At 44.5% G+C, this 21,100-nt stretch overlaps 1 protein-coding gene across 16 annotated transcripts in view; it reads right to left on the bottom strand.

Moving 5' to 3' along the window:
* Positions 1-21,100, bottom strand: part of NEB (nebulin) — a 321,375-nt gene that overhangs the window by 247,725 nt on the left and 52,550 nt on the right. For all 16 annotated transcript variants that reach the window (XM_068245793.1, XM_068245797.1, XM_068245803.1 and 13 more), the window contains 6 exons: positions 19,507-19,605; positions 9,827-9,931; positions 9,030-9,137; positions 7,836-7,949; positions 2,722-2,919; positions 1,540-1,647 (listed from right to left, as the gene is read on the bottom strand). In XM_068245793.1, coding sequence (XP_068101894.1) covers positions 1,540-1,647; positions 2,722-2,919; positions 7,836-7,949; positions 9,030-9,137; positions 9,827-9,931; positions 19,507-19,605 — 732 coding nt within the window. The remainder of the gene's footprint in view (positions 1-1,539; positions 1,648-2,721; positions 2,920-7,835; positions 7,950-9,029; positions 9,138-9,826; positions 9,932-19,506; positions 19,606-21,100) is intronic.

The following is a 21,100-nucleotide window of genomic DNA, read 5'->3' as shown; positions in this document are numbered from 1 at the left end:
AAGCCAGGTACAGGTGCCCCCAGTATAGGTAGCAAGGTATAGATGGCCCAATATAAGTAGACAAGTATAGGTGGTGCTCCAGTATAGGTAGCCAGGTACAGGTGGTGCCCTCAGTAATGGTAGCCAAGTATAGGTGGTGCCCCAGTATAGGTAGCCTGATATAGTTGCCCCAGTATAAGTAGCCTGGTATGGGTGGTGCACCAGTATAGGTAAGCCAGGTACAGGTGCCCCCAGTATAGGTAGCAAGGTATAGGCGGCCCAGCATAAGTAGACAAGTATAGGTGGTGCTCCAGTATAGGTAGCCAGGTACAGGTGGTACCCTCAGTAATGGTAGCCAAGTATAGGTGGTGCCCCAGTATAGGTAGCCAGGTATAGGTGGTGACCCAGTATAGGTAGCTAGGTATAGGTGGTTCCAGCCCTAGTATAAGTAGCCAGGTATAGGTGGTGGCCCAGTATAGGTAGCCTGTAGCCAGATATAGGTGGTGCCCCAGTATAGAAAGTCCGCTGTAGCCAGCTCACTAATCTGTTCCCACGTTCAAGCGCTGATGTCACTCTTCTCTCAGTGCTGGAACGAGGTGTGCTGGTTGGTTAGCCACAGGCCCACAGCCAGAACATACGGCCTTTCCAGCGCTTTGGGGGGGGGCCCAGGGCCCCAGAAACTCTGGGCCCCTCACTGCAGTGTCAGTTCTCCCCCCCTGATGGCTGCCCTGTGACAGATGATTGCCAAGTGCTCTGCTCTTGGTTTTCAGCCATTATCCCTCATCCTTCAAGAACCTGTATGAGCCAAAACCAATTCCGGGTACAATGTTTGTATTTGGCGCAATAAATGATTCCGATTCTGAATTTAAAAAAAAATCAAGACAATACATAAACAACAGAGTCAGCTTAGTGAACTCAATTTTCTTTACTGCAGTTACTCAACAAGCGTGGTCACTGACACACCTAGTAAAACATGAGTGGCAAAATAAAAAGCCATTCTAAAACATCATTAAAAAAAAAAAAAGTGTGCAAAAAATTTGTTCAAAATACAATATACAGTATTTTCAAAGTCAGCTGACACATTCTACCTAAAATTACTTGTTCACACTGCTCTCCCCTCACACCCCTTGACATCATAAATGTGCACCACTCCGTAGACCCTAACCCCCCCCCACCACCACCACTACCACCACCACCACCACATAACAACACAGCACATTGTCAGCTATACGGCTGACTTGGGTCTGTGCAGCCAGGCCCAGCGGTGTCACCCAAGGGGATTGCGCCCCGCACCTTTTTACTTGTATTGACACTGACAGTGTGGGGACAATAATCTGCGAATATTAAGCAGCACAAAGGCACTTTACCAGTTTATAAAAAGCTGAGGACATCTACCACACAGCATGTAAGAGAAAAAAAAAACAACTAATGAACTTGTGGGAAGTCCTTCCCGTTCTTTTTGGCTCTGCTTTATAGGGTATTTAGGTAAATGATTTTTAATTAAATACACAGCAAGAATGCTCTTTTTTTATGTTTTCCTGGCAGTCATGCAATGATTACCTCATCCAGGATTTGTCCAGCCTTCTTGGCCTTTTCTGCATCCAGGGATCCATAAGGCACCCATCCAGATCCTTTCACCCAGTTGTTATAATCAGATTTATAATCAATCTAGAAAACAGAAAATAGTTACAGTTAAAATATAAAAAGTAATGACATAGATATAATATATTTACAAAGGATTCCAGTAAAAGGACACAGATAGAAATACAAAGGTGATACAAAGAATGAGGTTTTACATACTGCAGTGTGGTCTCAGTTAAGTTAAAAGTGTCTTGTGTCATTAATAAAATGTCTTTCTTTTGTGAAACACAAGCTCAATCTTTGCCTCCTCGTTTTTCCTTCCCTCCCTCCCTCTATTTTTATCTATCTACAAAAGATAGACATGATGAAAAAGAGAGATGAAAAGGCCAAATAGAATGCTGCTATTTCATATTTTTACAATTTATTTTCGTTTAATGCTCAAAGGGAACCTTAACCGAGGCTAAAAAAAAAAAAAAAAAAAAAAAAGTTCAACTTACCTGGGGCGTCCCCCAGCCCCCTGCAAACGTCCTGTGTTTGCCGAGCAGTGTGCCTGCGTAGCTTTGGCCGCGCATCTTCGATCGCGCTCCCATGTCTGTGGCCAACTTGGGCCTGCGCAGTACGCGTATATACTTAGTACTACCTGTACATACGTACGTATTACACGTGCTGCGCAGGCGCAAGACGGCCACACGGGACGGGATGATCGAGGATGTGCACTGCTGAAAAACCGAAACTCAGCCATGGCGGGGGACCGAATGATCGGTGAGTGATGGTGCAGGCATAGGGCGTCTGCAGGGGGCTGGGGGAAGCCCCAGGTAAGTGAAACTTTTTTATTTGAACTCTGTTAAGGTTCCCTTTAAAGGAATCATCAATCAAATCATGCCACCCCCAGATCTACTTACCCCGGGCTTCCTCCAGCCCCTGGCAGCCACTATGTCCCTTGCCGCAGCTCAACTCTCACCCGCTGGCCCCCAGTCCACGACGGTGCCTCGCCAGGTCGTCCTCTACTGCACCTGCACGAGCACCGCTTTCAATCACCTCCACGTGGTCCGTGCAAAAATGCATTGATATCAAAGAGGCATGGCAAAATCAATTTTCATAAAACTTCCCCTTTACCCCATGAGATTAAAGCGACAAAATATGAATAGTAAGATTACTTACATCACTCTGAATGGTGTTGGCCTTCTTGGCCCTTTCCAAGTTGACACTATCAGGAGGGTAAAAGTAATTATGAATGAGGCGCTTATAATTGATACCACTGGCAATTGCTTGGGCCTTCTTAGCTAGCTGGACTGGAATCATATCCGGGGATACAGAATATTTGGTCTTCATCTTCTCGTAGTCCTTCTTGTATTGAATCTATAACAGAAGAAAATAAAAGACTGTTGTGGATTGAACTCTAAACAATAATGAAACTATAATATATTACTGATTTTAACCTCTGGAGAGCTCTCAGGAACCTCAGGCAGCCGATTGTTCATACATGCTTCCCCTTTACCAGCAGTCATGTACACCAGCACGTTGCGATTTTGCGTAAAGCGCTTTTGCAAGTGCTTTTGCAGAGCGATTTGTTTTTTTCACTTCCTGACGCAAGTCAAGAAGTGAACTCTTTGACCCGGAAAAGAATAAATACAATGTATTTATTCTTAAAAGCGCTGGGGAAATCGCTATATGAAGCGCTTAGCAATTTCCCTATACCTGCCATTATAGGCAAATCGCCCCAAAAATGGCACAGGCAGCGCTTTGGTGAGCGGATCGGAAACGAACCGCTCAGATGTGAACACTCTCATAGGGAATCATGGTACAAGCGCTTTAAAGAGAATCTGTATTGTTAAAATCGCACAAAAGTAAACATACCAGTGCGTTAGGGGACATCTCCTATTACCCTCTGTCACATTTTCGCCGCTCCTCGCCGCATTAAAAGTGGTTAAAAACAGTTTTAAAAAGTTTGTTTATAAACAAACAAAATGGCCACCAAAGCAGGAAGTAGGTTGATGTACAGTATGTCCACACATAGAAAATACATTCATACACAAGCAGGCTGTATACACCCTTCCTTTTGAATCTCAAGAGATCATTTGTGTGTTTCTTTCCCCCTGCAGCTATCTTCCACTGAAGTGTCAGGCTGTTTCTTCCTGCAGAGTGCAGACAGCTCTGCCTCTGCCCATATGTAATTCATCAGTATGTGAAAGCCCAGCCAGCTCAGAGGAGGATTTATCCAGCTTGTAAAAGATAAGAGAGAAGAGAGAAGCTGCCCTAATCTAAATAATACACAGGCAGTGTGCAGAGAGGGGCCTGGAGGGGGGAGATGCATCACAGACCCACAACACTGAAGAACTTGGCAGCCTTCCAGACACAGGCTGACAAGTCTGACAAGAGAGAGATAAGTTGATTTATTACAGAGATGGTGATAGTAGAACGTGCTGCAGTAAGCCAGAACACATTAGAATAGCTTTTGGAACTTGTAGGATGATAAAAAACAGGATGCAATTTTTGTTACGGAGTCTCTTTAAGGGCCCTTTTCCACTAGCAGTCGCTAGCGTTCACGCTGAACGCTAGCGATTGCTGAATCGCAATTCCGACGATTTCCCCACGTTTGCGGCCGCGATTTTGCTATGCTATGCACTGCATAGCAAAATCGCGGCAAATATCGCTCCGCCGCGCGTTCGCGTTCCCATCAAAAACGAATCGCGGTAGTGGAAATGACCTACCGCGATTCCTATGTTAAAAAGCAAACCATAGCGATTGTAAAATCGCTAGCGGTTTGCGACTTCACGATTCGGCCAGCGCAAACGCGCTAGTGGAAAAGGGCCCTTAGGGTGATTTTCAAAATCGCCGGCGCATAAACAAAAATGGAGAAAAACACCCAAGGAGTGAACAAGCCCTAAATGACTTCATCCCAATCAGTAGCTTCATTCCATGTGAATTCTTTACCTTTTCTCAAATAGATCATCAGGGGGTAACTGAATGGCTGATATTGTGGTGAAACCCCACCCACGGTGTGATGTCTTTTCTGTGAACCTCGTTGCATTGTGGGAAATAACGGTTGTTTCCAACTGCCAAGCAACCAGTATCTCCCTCTGTACATATACACATCTATAAAAGAACAACCTCTTAGCCTATCGCATTGTCAGTGGGTGTGGTTATAGATGATGGCAGTTGGTGCTGTCTAGTATTTTATCTTGTCTGCCAGTATTAAAGATGATCATATGCTGGTTCATAGTTCAAACAACATGAACAAATTACATGGCGAATACCAATCATTTCTTGATCTCTATTCCATTTTGTAACTTCACACTTCGCAATGTATGGATTTAATGTTTTCCCGACTATTTTGTTTTTCAGTAGAGTTCCTTAAAGTGAATGAGAACCACATTTAAAAAAAAATGAAGCAAATACTTACCTAAGGAGAGGGAAGGCTCTGGGTCGTATAGAGCCTTCCGTCTCCTCTCTCGTTGCTCTCTATCCTGTGCTGCCCCCCCCCCCCCCCCCCGTTTCAATCCCCCACTGAAAGGGTATTTGGAAATCTTCGGGAGCCGTGTCCTCCCGAAAACGTGCGGCTCCATACTGCACAGGCGTGAGCGTGCAAGAGAGCGTGCTTGCGCAGGTGCAGTACAGGGCCGCCCTTCTACAGGAGCACTCGGGCTCCCTGAAGACTTCTGAAGCCTCCTTCGAACGGGTAAAGCAGTATTTGACTAAATTAGTCAAATACTGCTACCGGGCGAGCCAGCACTGGAACGAGGGGACTAGGAGAGGAGCCGGAAGGCTCTATAGGACCCAGAGCCTTCCCTCTCCTTGGGTAAGTATCGGTCTAATTTTTTTAAATGCGGTTCCCATTCACTTTAAGGTGCATGCACACATTATTATAAACTGGGCCGAGAAGCAAGGATGTACACATATGATTATTATTATTTAGTATTATTTAGTATTTATATAGCGCAGACATCTTACGCAGCGTTGTACAGAGTATATTGTCTTGTCACTAACTGTCCCTCAGAGGAGCTCAGCTGGGATTCGAACCGGGGACGCAGTGTTGCAAGGCGAGAGCGCTAACCACTACGCCACTGTGCTGCCCAGCTATATGATTACGCCAACACCATGACCAGCCAATCAGAGAAGTGCTAATCAATTAATACATTGATCTTGTAGGATACTTTCTCCTAGACGTAGGAGAACGGATCTCCTCTAGTCTTGTCCAGTCAGGGTCTGATGTGCAGATATCGGGTCACAGATATGTAAGTAATAAACCCCCTTGTTCGTTATGAACTTTTTCTATATTTACTATCTACAACCAAAATCTGTCCTAGGTACAAACTTGGCCAATCAAACCGCTTGGTCAAGAAAATAAAAATTTTAATTACGGTACAGTACAATAAAGAGATGAAACAAAAAGGAAAATCACCACTCCATATTGCTTTTACAATAGCCAATCAATATCAGCAATCAGTATCCAAAAAGTATATACTATTGTGTGTTTGCTTGCTTTATAATACTAAAGATGTTTGCAAAGTTGGGTGGTCAAGGCATGTGGCTACACTCACACACCTTCCTGGTCATACATCTGTGGCATTGCCACACCCACTGCCTAACCACTTATTAGCCAACCACCCCAACCAAACTGAGGGTGAAGTATAACCAGAGGGGTGGAGGAAGAATTGTGTTTAATTTCTGTATTCCTAAGTCAAGATCCACAGGCAGAAAAATGACCTTTGGTCATTTCCACAGAAGTCCTTTATAAAACCAACAAGGCAGAAACGGTAGAAAAAGCCACCCAAACAGGCAATGAATCAACTTTGACCCAGGTGTTCCTCAACTTCTTACAAAGAATGCTACTATAAAAAGGTAACAGTGTAAGATGATATTACTGCATAAGAGTAGTCAGCAGGATTGTATTACGTTTTGTACTACGAACTACTCAGCAGTTTTCATGACTGGTATTTTTAGGGTTTTCTCCCATTTGATGAGGTCTGCAAGACCTGACCCTTCTCTAAGGTTAGCTGGGCTATTTTTACGACACTACCCTATAAAAAGAGTCTTAAAACACAGTTCACGCACTGCTAAAAGTCAGGGGTTTCGCTTCCATATGCATTGTATTGTTTGTAAGTTGAGAGATGCCAGTCTATACATATCTGCCACCACGTTTTAGGTGGAAACACAACTGGCAACGTCTGCAATACCTACAGCCATGCTTCTGACAGAATGACACAGATTGGCAAAGAGTTAATATTGTTCAGTAGCACTACAGAGGCAGAGTTCAATTGTTATATATACTTAGATCATGGAGAAATGTCTAAATGATTTGTGTTGCGTTTTGTTTGTTTCTGTTTTTCCAACACGCTGTGATGGGCAGAGATGTTTCAGGATCATGATCTTGAGACTGTCTCTTAAATGGAACAAACCCATTTTTATTGCGGCACATTCTCATTCCGTGGTTGGTTCAAGTTTGATTGAACCTATAACACCAACAAATGCACGCTCCTCCAACAGCCTCCTCCTAACCACCCCGCGCATCTCACACTTCCATGCACGACTTCAGGACTTCCCTAGAGCTGCCTCCATCCTGTGGAACTCTCTCCCACTGCCCGTCAGGCTTGCCCCCACCTTCAACACCTTCAAATAAGCCCTCAAAACTCACCTCTTCAAGAGGCCCTCCCCACCTCAATGCTGCCCTAATTCTCTTTGCCAAGAACCTCTCGATCCAGCCCCCCTCCTTTTGTGTCACCACCCCTCCATCTAGATTGTAAGTCTTTGACAGGGCCCGCTCTCCTTGTGTATCGTACTTGATTGTGCACTCTACCCACAATATTGGGACTACCACTCTACTAGTGTATGATCTGGCATTGTACTATTACTTGTATTGTGTTGTGTATATTATTGCTTATCACCTGTATTGTGTTGTGTATCTTATTGCTTATTACCTGTATTATGTTATTGTATATAATTGCTTATTACCTGTATTATGTTATTGTATATTATTGCTTATTCCCAGTATTGTGTTGTGTATTTTATTACTTATTACCTGTATTGTGTTATCAGTCACCCATGTTATCATTGTCTGTAATCTTATGTATTGTACAGCTCTGCGTAATATGTTGGCGCTATATAAATCCAATAAATAATTATAATAAAATGCAAAAAGTCTAGCAATGGTGCCAAAGTATAAAACGTCTCTGATGCTCAGAGGTACCCTTGGCAATCCACAAGTAGGTCTTGGTGGAGGGGATGTTCCTGGAACCCCTATTAGCATAAGAACAGCTGTTAAGCCAAATACTTACGTCGCTCTGGTTATGAGCCACTTTTATTGACTGCAGCATTTTGGGGTCATCTTGAATACTAAGTGCTCCGATCATCTTTCCTTTGTTGCGTTCATAATCTTTCTTGTATTCAACCTTTAGAGAATAAAGAATCATAGTTACATATCGGACATGAAAATAACAAATACTGCATCGGGATCAAAATATCAAATCACAAAAATGGGATTAGTGGCAAATACTATAACCTGTATCCCTGTATAAACATTGAAACTATAGCACTGTCTATAGTGAACTAGTGTTACCAAACAAAGCAGTGACCAGGGCCGGATTTGTACTCTTTACTGCCCAAGGCTACTGTCAGCAGCTGCCCCATCTAGTATAGGCAGCCTGATGACCGCTCCCTCCAGTATAAGTAGTCTGATGACCCCTCCCCCCTTCCCTCTAGTATAAGAAGCCAGATGACCTTCCCCCTTCTGTATAGATAGCCTGATGACCCACCTCCCTCCAGTATAGTTAGCCAGGTGACCCTTCCAGCCCCCAACCCCGCTATAGCCTGCTGCCCACCCGCCCTTGATCCTGTGGCGCCCTAGGCCATGGCCCATGTGGCCTTGCCTTAAATCCAGCCCTGGGTGTGACTATAGGTAAAGCAGGCTTTGTGATTGTAAAGGGGCCAAGCAACACAGGGGACCCAGCACCGTATGGTCATGTAAACTGGGTTTATTTAATGTGTCCTTCTAGGTCAGGTTTTTGTTCCACATCTCTCACCCCTATGTATACAGCATACCTTCCCTCCTATGTGTCCCTATAGACAACCGTCTTGTGCCACATCTCCTACCCCTTTATAGAGGACCTTCCATCTTTTATGTGGGTACACTTTAAAGACTGGGTTCCACGGCTCCCCCAAGGGTGATACACTTCCAACTACTGTATTTTAACATTTAATACAGACTTAATGATATGTGTATAGAGTGAGGTATAGTACTGTATTAGCTAGGCCTATGTTTAACATTGAGTCTCAAGCAACCAGAAAACACCCTTATCGGTCATCAGCCAACCCTCCTCAGTGCGGGATAACCAAAATTCTACTGTAAAAGGATAAGTAAATGAAATCTTCTAAAATTTGATATTATTGAGATAAAAAAAAAATATAGAAAAATGACATAATTCATCTTTACCACTTTTAATAAAATACAACAAAAGTGAACTGGTACTTACATCGCTGGCCTTCTTTCTGTTAGCTTTTGCTGCCACCAATGGAATAGCATCAATCTTAATATCAAATTTCTTTGCTTTCTGTTTCTCCCAGTCATATTTATACCATTTCTGAAAAATAAAAGAGACAATAAGTGTATATAAATATTATCTATCTTTATATCTACGTGCGGTGTAGGGATATGGGGTCTGTAGTCAAAAGGTGCCTAGAGGCAATGGGGAGGGGAGGGGGAGGGGGAGAAATAAAAGAATGGCTCAAATCATTACCAGAGTCTGACTAGCTATACTGTTTAGCTCAAGTTGCGTTGTAAAGTGGAACTGATATTTCCATGAATGTGATCCTTATGGGATCAGAAACTCTTCTCTACAACTCTGGCACTAAACTTAAGCTTGTAGGTTTGTGGATCATCAGGAGATAGCACTGTCTCATCCCACACCAGGAAGTAAGGAAGATGCAAAGAGCTCTGGAATTCAGACTGTGTGTGCAGCAAAGCAGGGAGGCTTCAGAGCAGGAAAGATGATTTATTTTGACATGCGGCCTCTTATCTCTCCCCAAGTCCAGCCGCACGTCTGCCTTTCTGTTTTTTTGGTGTCCAACGCCATGGCTTTTGTGGCCTTTACAGAAATCCGGCCCTGAATTTAGCCAAAGTATCTCTGAGTGGTATCCCTTCATCTCTTCAACTGGTTTAGGTACAACAGTCCACCAGAAGGATACATTCCAAATTTGTCTAGAATGTAAAAATATGAAACGGGAAGAGAGGAAAAAAAAGGGCAAATCAGCAACGAAGAAGACCACTTACATCGCTAAGGTTATATGCATTCAATCTGGACTGAAGTATGAACGGGGAATCTTCTGGAATAGAACACTTGAACTTTTCTTTCTCGTGCTTTGCTTTATAATTAAGCTGTGAAAAAAAAAGAAATTAAATTATTATGCAGTAGTAATAGTAGTAGTACTGATAGTACATATTGTGGATAATCCTCCAATACGAGACAAGCTGAATTAATCCAAGTCCCTCCCATTCTGAAGTAATCACACGCCCATTTACACAAAGCCAAACCTACCCTCTGAATACATTAACCTTTCCTTAACACTTCTCACTTTCCTTCCCTAATAGTCCTAATCTGAACTTTCCACTAACTTTAGTCCTTTTCCTGATATGAACTTAAAGAGAAACTCCGACCAAGAATTGAGCTTTATCCCAATCAGTAGCTGATACCCCCTTTTACATGAGAAATCTATTCCCTTTCACAAACAGACCATCTGGGGCACTGTATGGCTGATATTGTGGTGAAACCCCTCCCACAAAGAAATTCTGTGTACGTACTCCTGACAGTTTCCTCTCTGTGAACCATGTTGCATTGTGGGAAATAGGTGTTTACAGCTGTTTCCAACTGCCAAAACAGCAAGCAGCAGCTACATCACTTGCCAGCAGTAAAAATGTCACCATGTGTAAAATGTCAGAATATAAATCAGGGATTTAAAATATTTTACAATGGGCAAACACTGAGTAAATCATTTATACATATTTATTGTAAAAATAAAGCACTTTTTTTATTAAATTATTTTCACTGGAGTTCCTCTTTAAGACTTTCAGTTGACCCTTAACCATTTGCAATTCCTATCAATGACGTATCAACCAAACTGTCTATAAAATTAACTTCACCCAACATTTCTGCCTAACCATCAACCCAGGACTAATATAAACTTCATCTTAACACTAGGGGCTTAACTACTGGGGAAGTGCCCCTACGAGGACTAGTTCACATTGGGCGCTTTTACGCAATCAGGTTCACATCTGTGATCGCGATTTGGTGGCCCAAATCTCGCGATTTGCCGACATGCTGCATGCAGCACATTTGCGAATTATCGCAATCGCAAACGCTGCAGTGTAAATGTATCCATAGGGATGCATTAGCAGCAGCGCTTTGCTGATCGCCGGCGATCAACAAAGCGCTGAAAAAGCGCCCAGTGTAAACCAGCTCTAACTACTATGGGGCTGAAGGTCAGGGGGTCGTTCATAAGCCACTGTGACGTCTACAGGATCTAGAGCTGCAATATTCCCCAAGTCCTGTCTATTCCGCCCCCTCCCCCCCCCCCCCAATTATGGCTGATAAAACTTCTTTTTAATCCCCCCAAACACACACACATGGGCAGGGCATAACTAAAGGGAATAAGCCCCCACAACCGCATGGTGGTCTATAGCTGTAAGGGGGCCCCGCTTGTTTTCTAACCCGTGCAAGATTATTCACAATTACGATGCAGAATCGCAATGCAAAATCATAATTTAGTTTCTACATGTAATCAGGAATCATCATTTCTGCATAATATCGTGCTAACTTAAGCGGCTAATAGCAAATCCCCCATACATGATACTATCACCACAATTGTTATGTACGTGAAGGAGAACAGTGGGAGCAAGGAACAAAAAAAAATAACTTCCCAAAAAGATTTTGTAGATTTTGAGAAAATTGATTTTAACCACTTGAGGACCCACCCTTTACCCCCCCTTAAGGACCAGCGCTGTGTTGAGTGATCTGTGCTGGGTGGGCTCTGCAGCCCCCAGCACAGATCATGTAGCAGGCAGAGAGATCAGATCACCCCCCTTTTTTCCCCACTAGGGGGATGATGTGCTGGGGGGGTCCGATCTCTCCTGCCTGCATGTGGCTGGCGGGGGGGGGGCACCTCAAAGCCCCCCTCCGCGGCGAAATTCCCCCCTCCCTCTCCTACCTGCTCCCCCCCGGAGATCAGGGCTGCCCAGGACGCTATCCGTCCTGTGCAGCCAGTGACAGGACGTCCCCTGTCACATGGCGGCGATCCCCGGCCGCTGATTGGCCGGGGATCGCCGATCTGCCTTACGGCGCTGCTGCGCAGCAGCGCCGTACAATGTAAACAAAGCGGATTATTTCCGCTTGTGTTTACATTTAGCCTGCGAGCCGCCATCGGCGGGCCCGCAGGCTATTCACGGAGCCCCCCGCCATGAATTGTCAGGGAGCAGCCGCTCGCGCGAGCGGCTGCTTCCTGATTAATCAGCCTGCAGCTGGCGACGCAATACTGCGTCGCTGGTCCTGCAGCTGCCACTTTGCCGACGCGCGGTATGAGTGCGCGGTCGGCAAGTGGTTAAAAATGCAAAGGAAAAATAATTTTTAAACTGTCATTTTACTAAAAAAACATTTTTCCTTTGCATTTTTTAAATAGTTTTTCTTAAAAACGACGTGGCCTTTTTGAGAAATGTTTTTTTTTGCCTTGTTCACCATTCTTAACATGTGTAGCAATTTCGGTGATGATAGCATGTATGGGGGCTTTGATATTAAAGAGAATCTGTACTCTAAAATTCTTACAATAAAAAGCATACCATTCTATTCATTATGTTCTCCTGGGCCCTTCTGTGCTGTTTCTGCCCGTCCCTGCTGCAATCTTGGCTTGTAATTGCCAGTTTTAGGCAGTGTTTACAAACAAAAGACATGGCATGTGATAGGCTGAGAGGAGCTCAGTCTGTGACTCACACAGAGCTTGGAGAGGGTGTGTAAAGCTTCTGCCTATCACAAGCAGAGCTGAGTTAATTTTAATTTTGTTACAGAGTCTCTTTAAGGTGGTACAAAATTACGCAAACATTATGCAAAATTATGAATGTATTACACAAAATCAGTTGAATATCCAAATCGTAATTGCATGTGGCTGAAATTTTGCGTCATCATAATTAGCAAATTACGATCATCACTAACTTTAATGGTTAAGAGGAACCCTCTGCACAGATTGACAGATTCACTGGTAAGCCGGTAACTTGCATTAACTACTTCCCGACCGCCGTATAGACAAATGGCGGCCGGGAAGCAGACGCCGCAAGGACCGCCGTATTGACAAATGGCGGCGGTCCTTGTTTGGGCATGGGCGGAGCGATCGCGTCATCCGTGACGCGATCCTCCGCCTCCGCCTGTCGCCGCTCACTCGCCGCAACATCCCGCCGGCCATACGGAAGCGCCGGCGGGATGTTAACCCGACGATCGCCGCATACAAAGTGTATAATACACTTTGTAATGTTTACAAAGTGTATTATACAGGCTGCCTCCTGCTCTGGTGGTCCCAGTGTCCGAGGGACCACCAGGGCAGGCTGCAGCCACCCTAGTCTGCACCAAGCACACTGATTTTCTCCCCCCCCCGCCCCAGATCGCCCACAGCACCCATCAGACCCCCCCCTGCCCACCCCCCAGACCCCTGTTTGCACCCAATCACCCCCCTAATCACCCATCAATCACTCCCTGTCACTATCTGTCAACGCTATTTTTTTTTTATACCCCCCCCTGCCCCCAGCTCCCTCCTGATCACCCCCCCACCCCCCAGATTCTCCCCAGACCCCCCCCCAGACTCCCCCCCATGCACTGTATGCATCTATCCCCCCTGATCACCTGTCAATCACCCGTCAATCACCCGTCAATCACCCGTCAATCACCCATCAATCACCCCCTGTCACTGCCACCCATCAATCAGCCCCTAACCTGCCCCTTGCGGGCAATCTGATCACCCCCCCCACACCAATAGATCGCCCGCAGATCCGACATCAGATCACCTCCCAAATCCATTGTTTACATCTATTCTCTCCTCTAAACACACACTAATTACCCATCAATCACCCATCAATCACCCCCTATCACCACCTGTCACTTTTACCTATCAGATCAGACCCTAATCTGCCCCTTGCGGGCACCCAATCACCCGCCCACACGCTCAGATTGCCCTCAGACCCCCCCTTATCAATTCACCAGTGCATTCATTACATCTGTTCTTCCTTGTAATAACCCACTGATCACCTGTCAATCACCTATCACCCATCAATCACCCCCTGTCACTGCCACCCATCAATCAGCCCCTAACCTGCCCCTTGCGGGCAATCTGATCACCCACCAACACCATTAGATCGCCCGCAAACCCGCCGTCAGATTACCTCCCAAATGTATTGTTTACATCTGTTATCTTCAGAATCAGAATCAGAATCAGAATCAGAATCTTTATTTCGCCAAGCACGACTGGGTCGTGCCCGGAATTGGGCTTGGTTGGCACGTACAGGGTACTGATACACAATATAGTTACAGATACAGGACAGGACATGCAGTAGGAACAGAACTTACAGAATACAGAACATTATATAACATTTATGCAGAGGAAGACAATGTGGCATAAGTTACAATACAAAGAAACAACCGAATGGTATGCTTGAGCTGGAGCGCCGTCTATGTGCAGAGTGCTACAGTGCGTCATGGTATTGTAGGGTGGGGATGGGCATTCCCATGGAGAGAGTTCAGGAGGTTGACAGCTGAGGGAAAGAAGCTGTTCTTGTGTCTTGTGGTCCTGGTGTAGATGGATCGGAACCGAAGCTTCCGGCTCGAGGGGAGCTGATTAAAGAAGCGGTAGCCTGGGTGCGAGGGGTCGTTTGCGATCTTTAATGCTCTGGTGTTCAGCCTGGAGTGGTAGAGGAGGTCCAGAGTGGGAAGTGATCTCCCGATGATCCTCTCCGCAGATCTGATGACCCTATGCAGTTTGAGCCTGTCGCTGGCGGAGGAGCTGGCGTACCAGACCAGGATGGACGAGCATAGGACGGATTCGATTGTGGCTGAGTAGAAGTTTGTCAGAAGTTTTTGGGCCACACCGAACTTTTTCAGTTGCCGGAGAAAGAAAAGTCTCTGTTGGGCTTTCCTCTGTGTTGAGGCAGTGTTGGCGTTCCACCTCAGGTTGTTGGAGATAGTTGTGCCCAGTAGGCGGACACTGGGGACTCTTTCTACTTCCTTGCCGTCAATGTAGATTGGAGGTGGGGTAGAGGCGCGCCTCCTGAAATCAACGATCATCTCCACCGTTTTCGCTGTGTTTAGGACCAAACCGTTCTCTCTGCACCAGCGGCATATGTTATCGACCTGGTGGCGGTACGCCTTCTCATCGTTTTTGGTGATGAGACCTACAATGGTCGTGTCATCTTCTCTAAACACCCACTAATTACCCATCAATCACCCATCAATCACCCCCTATCACTGTTACCTATCAGATCAGACCCTAATCTGCCCCTTGCGGGCACCCAATCACCCGCCTACACGCTCAGATTACCCTCAGACCCCCCCCTTATCAATTCGCCAGGGCATTATTTACATCTATCCTTCCCTGTAATAACCCACTGATCACCTGTCAATCACCTGCCAATCACCTATCACCCATCAATCACCCCCTGTCACCCCCTGTCACTGCCACACAACAATCAGCCCCTAACCTGCCCCTTGCGGGCAATCTGATTACCCACCCACACCAATAGATCGCCCGCAGATCCGACATCAGATCACCACCCAAGCGCAGCGTTTACTCTCCTCGAAACACCCACTAATTACCCATCAATCACCCATCAATCACCCCCTATCACCACCTGTCACTGTTACCCATCAGATCAGACCCTAATCTGCCCCTTGCGGGCACCCAATCACCCGCCTACACGCTCAGATTACCCTCAGACCCCCCCTTATCAATTCGCCAGTGCAATATTTACATCTGTTCTCCCCTGTAATAACCCACTGATTACCTGTCAATCACCTGTCAATCACCTATCAATCACCCATCAATCACCCCCTGTCACTGCCACCCATCAATCACCCCCTGTCACTGCCACCCATCAATCACCCGCTGTCACTGCCACCCATCAATCAGCCCCTAACCTGCCCCTTGCGGGCAATCTGATCACCCACCCACACCAATAGATCGCTCGCAGATCCGACGTCCGATCACCTCCCAAGTGCAGTGTTTACATCTGTTCTCTACCCTAAACACCCACTAATTACCCATCAATCACCCCCTGTCACTGCTACCTATCAGATTAGACCCCTATCTGCCCCTAGGGCACTCAATCACCCGCCCACACCCTCAGAATGCCCTCAGACCCCAGCCCTGATCACCTCGCCAGTGCATTGCTTGCATCTATTCCCCCCTCTAATCACACCTTGAGACACCCATCAATCACCTCCTGTCACCCCCTAGCACACCTACCCATCAGATCAGGCCCTAATTTGCCCCATGTGGGCTCCTGATCACTCGGCCAAACCCTCAGATCCCCCTCAGACCCCCTTCCGATCACCTCCCCAGTGCATTGATTGCATCTATTTTCCCCTCTAACCACCCCCTGAGACACCCATCAATCACCTCCTGTCACCCCCCTAGCACTCCTATCCATCAGATCAGGCCCAATACAACCTGTCATCTAAAAGGCCACCCTGCTTATGACCGGTTCCACAAAATTCGCCCCCTCATAGACCACCTGTCATCAAAATTTGCAGATGCTTATACCCCTGAACAGTCATTTTGAGACATTTGGTTTCCAGACTACTCACGGTTTTGGGCCCGTAAAATGCCAGGGCGGTATAGGAACCCAACAAGTGTCCCCATTTTAGAAAAAAAGACACCCCAAGGTATTCTGTTAGGTGTATGACGAGTTCATAGAAGATTTTATTTTTTGTCAAAAGTTAGCGGAAATTGATTTTTATTGGTTTTTTTCCACAAAGTGTCACTTTCCGCTAACTTTTGACAAAAAAATAAAATCTTCTATGAACTCGTCATACACGTAACAGAATACCTTGGGGTGTCTTCTTTCTAAAATGGGGTCACTTGTGGGGTTCCTATACTGCCCTGGCATTTTAGGGGCCCTAAACCGCGAGGAGTAGTCTAGAAAACAAATGCCTCAAAATGACCTGTGAATAGGACGTTGGGCCCCTTAGCGCACCTAGGCTGCAAAAAAGTGTCACACATGTGGTACCGCCGTACTCAGGAAAAGTAGTATAATGTGTTTTGGGGTGTATTTTTACACATACCCATGCTGGGTGGGAGAAATTTCTATGTAAATGGACAATTGTGTGTAAAAAAAATCAAACAATTGTCATTTACAGAGATATTTCTCCCACTTAGCATGGGTATGTGTAAAAATACACCCCAAAACGCATTATACTACTTCTCCTGAGTACGGCGGTACCACATGTGTGGCACTTTTTTACACCCTAAGTACGCTAAGGGGCCCAAAGTCCAATGAGTACCTTTAGGATTTCACAGGTCATTTTGCGACATTTGGTTTCAAGACTACTCCTCACGGTTTAGGGCCCCTAAAATGCCAGGGCAGTATAGGAACCCCACAAATGACCCCATTCTAGAAAGAAGACACCCAAAGGTATTCCGTACGGAGTATGGTGAGTTCATAGAAGATTTTATTTTTGTCACAAGTTAGCGGAAAATGACACTGTGAAAAAAAACTATTAAAATCAATTTCCGCTAACTTGTGACAAAAAAATAAAAACTTCTATGAACTCACCATACTCCTAACGGAATACCTTGGGGTGTCTGCCTTCTAAAATGGGGTCATTAGTGGGGTTCCTATACTGCCCTGGCATTTTAGGGGCCCTAAACCACGAGGAGTAGTCTTGAAACAAAAATGACCTGTGAAATCCTAAAGGTACTCATTGGACTTTGGGCCCCTTAGTGCAGTTAGGGTGCAAAAAAGTGCCACACATGTGGTATCGCCGTACTCGGGAGAAGTAGTATAATGTGTTTTGAGGTGTATTTTTACACATACCCATGCTGGGTGGGAGAAATACCTCTGTAAATGACAATCTTTTGATTTTTTTTACACACAATTGTCCATTTACAGAGGTATTTCTCCCACCCAGCATGGGTATGTGTAAAAATACACCCCAAAACAAATTGTACTACTTCTCCCGAGTATGGCGATACCACATGTGTGGCACTTTTTTGCACCCTAACTGCGCTAAAGGGCCCAAAGTCCAATGAGTACCTTTAGGATTTCACAGGTCATTTTTGAGAAATTTCGTTTCAAGACTACTCCTCACGGTTTAGGGCCCCTAAAATGCCAGGGCAGTATAGGAACCCCACAAATGACCCCATTTTAGAAAGAAGACACCCCAAGGTATTCCGTTAGTAGTATGGCGAGTTCATAGAAGATTTTATTTTTTGTCACAAGTTAGCGGAAATTGATTTTAATTGTGTTTTTTCACAAAGTGTCATTTTCCGCTAACTTTTGACAAAAAATAAAATCTTCTATGAACTCACCATACTCCTAACGGAATACCTTGGGGTGTCTTCTTTCTAAAATAGGGTCATTTGTGGGGTTCCTATACTGCCCTGGCATTTTAGGGGACCTAAACCGTGAGGAGTAGTCTTGAAACGAAATTTCTCAAAATGACCTGTGAAATCCTAAAGGTACTCATTGGACTTTGGACCCTTTAGCGCAGTTAGGGTGCAAAAAAGTGCCACACATGTGGTATCGCCGTACTCAGGAGAAGTAGTATAATGTGTTTTGTGGTGTATTTTTACACATACCCATGCTGAGTGGGAGAAAGATCTCTGTAAATGGACAATTGTGTGTAAAAAAAATTAACAAATTGTCATTTACAGAGATATTTCTCCCACCCAGCATGGGTATGTGTAAAAATACACCCCAAAACACATTATAATACTTCTCCTGAGTACGGCAATACCACATGTGTGGCACTTTTTTGCAGCCTAACTGCGCTAAGGGGTCCAAAGTCCAATGAGCACCTTTAGGCTTTACAGGGGTGCTTACAATTTAGCACCCCCCAAAATGTCAGGACAGTAAACACACCCCACAAATGACCCCATTTTGGAAAGTAGACCCTTCAAGGTATTCAGAGAGGGGCATGGTGAGTCCGTGGCAGATTTCATTTATTTATGTCGCAAGTTAGAAGAAATGGAAACTTTTTTTTTTTTTTTTCCTAACAAAGTGTCATTTTCCGCTTACTTGTGACAAAAAATAATATCTTCTATGAACTCACTATGCCTCTCAGTGAATACTTTGGGATGTCTTCTTTCCAAAATGGGGTCATTTGGGGGGTATTTATACTATCCTGGAATTCTAGCCCCTCATGAAACATGACAGGGGGTCAGAAAAGTCAGAGATGCTTGAAAATGGGAAAATTCACTTTTTGCACCATAGTTTGTAAACGCTATAACTTTTACCCAAACCAATAAATATACACTGAATGGGTTTTTTTTTATCAAAAACATGTTTGTCCACATTTTTCGCGCTGCATGTATACAGAAATTTTACTTTATTTGAAAAATGTCAGCACAGAAAGTTAAAAAAATCATTTTTTTGCCAAAATTCATGTCTTTTTTGATGAATATAATAAAAAGTAAAAATCGCAGGAGCAATCAAATAGCACCAAAAGAAAGCTTTATTAGTGACAAGAAAAGGAGCCAAAATTCATTTAGGTGGTAGGTTGTATGAGCGAGCAATAAACCGTGAAAGCTGCAGTGGTCTGAATGGAAAAAAAGTGGCCGGTCCTTAAGGGGTAGAAAGCCCTAGGTCCTCAAGTGGTTAATGGCACCCAGCATTATTTTCTGAGACTCCCGATAGGCTACAGAAATGTACAACAATATATCTATCCATGTCTTGTTACAAGCATAACCTTCATACAAAGTACTTACATCGCTAAGCTGCTTGGAATTGGTTTCCGCTTGAACCTGCACTGGAGTATCTGTTACTTGAGTGAATTTTATTGTGTCGGGGTGTTTCTTATAGATGTGCTGAAATTATAAAAAAAGAAAGGCAAAAAGTTATTAGAGGCAGCAAATTAACAAAATAAAGACCACATTCTCAGTATCGTTAAATAGAAAATGTAAAAAAAGGGGATTTTTTAACAAACATAACGGGATGCATTTAATGCCCAAACAATGAATAGCACACCGGAATGTAATAGTGAATGTAAGCATAGTGTTTTGGGAGCCTTTAACCCTCAAAAGGGAGGAGCCACCCACCAAGACCAAACCCAATCAAGTTACGGTATAAATGGGTCTAAGGTGGTACTAGAATAGTCAATGTAGAAAAGTGTAAAAAAAAGCAAAAACAAAAACAAAAAAACATTTTATATATATTAAATTATACATTTAGGACTGTGAACATCTGTATCAAATTCTTATGCCCAAAAAGATACATTAAAGTAGTTCTTCTGTGGGCTTTTCCTAGACTGTTCAGAGATAAATTTCCTTAGGCCTCTTGCACACTACATGTGATTCTGATTTGCGATTTTTATTCGATTTTCACATGCGATTCCATTTTCCGATTTTTAATCGGTACTGCATGCTGCGTTTTATTCTGTGCTTTTCTTTTGATAGCATTCAGGGACAATCTGAATTGCAAATCGGATTTGCAGGGTGCCTAAAAGTGGAGCCAAACTTCCTCACTGCTCTAACGAACATCCTCTCTGCTCTAAAGGAGCATGATAACCTTTATGGAAAAAAAAAATCTTCATTACACTATGTGGACAGCCAATTTTCCCTCCCCTCTGAAGTCTTAACTTGGTTTCACTTCTGTAGGGAGTACTGAAAGGGTAAAGCCTCAGTGTTTACTGTTAGAGAGCTGCCTCTGCAGGGCTCTCCTACAGTCTATTCTCAGTTACTGATAAGAACGTTAGACAGTTTGATCCATCCAAACAACACATAATACAGAGAAGTAAATTTATTCAGCAACTCTATGTGGAATAAAGACTTTTCATTGTGTGCTGTGCTGGAGTTCAAGTCTGCTTTCAAATGACTTTTTCAATAATCACACTCTTGATGAAGTGGATCTTGTTTCATGAAACACATTGGGCCTGATTCACAAAGCGGTGATAACTCAGTTATCACGCCTAAAAGACTTTAGGTGTGATAACCTTTGCACTTGCAAAGTTATCACCGCTTTGTGCTGTAACTCGCGCGAAGCTCCCACGCGCAAGGTCCCATAGGGCTTAATGGGCACTTCGCGCAAAGCACGGTGCGCTGTGCGCCTAGCGCACCGCGCCACACGCGCAAAACTTTGCGCGCGGGAGTTCACGCGAATTCCTTCAGATCACGCCTAAACTAAGTTTAGGCGTGATAAAGGGCTTTTCACAGGCGTGCAAAGTGTTTGCACCGCTTTGTGAATCAGGCCCATTGAGTTACATATTTTTCAAGCTTACACTATTTCTACTGCAGATGAAAAAATAACCCCCCATATTATTTATGGTAAGGTGATTACCTACTTGGATACTGTTGATTTATGTGG

Source organism: Hyperolius riggenbachi, chromosome 7 (assembly GCF_040937935.1).
Source record: "Hyperolius riggenbachi isolate aHypRig1 chromosome 7, aHypRig1.pri, whole genome shotgun sequence".
NCBI classification, from domain to species: domain Eukaryota; kingdom Metazoa; phylum Chordata; class Amphibia; order Anura; family Hyperoliidae; genus Hyperolius; species Hyperolius riggenbachi.
This window is presented reverse-complemented; position numbering and strand designations above follow the sequence as displayed.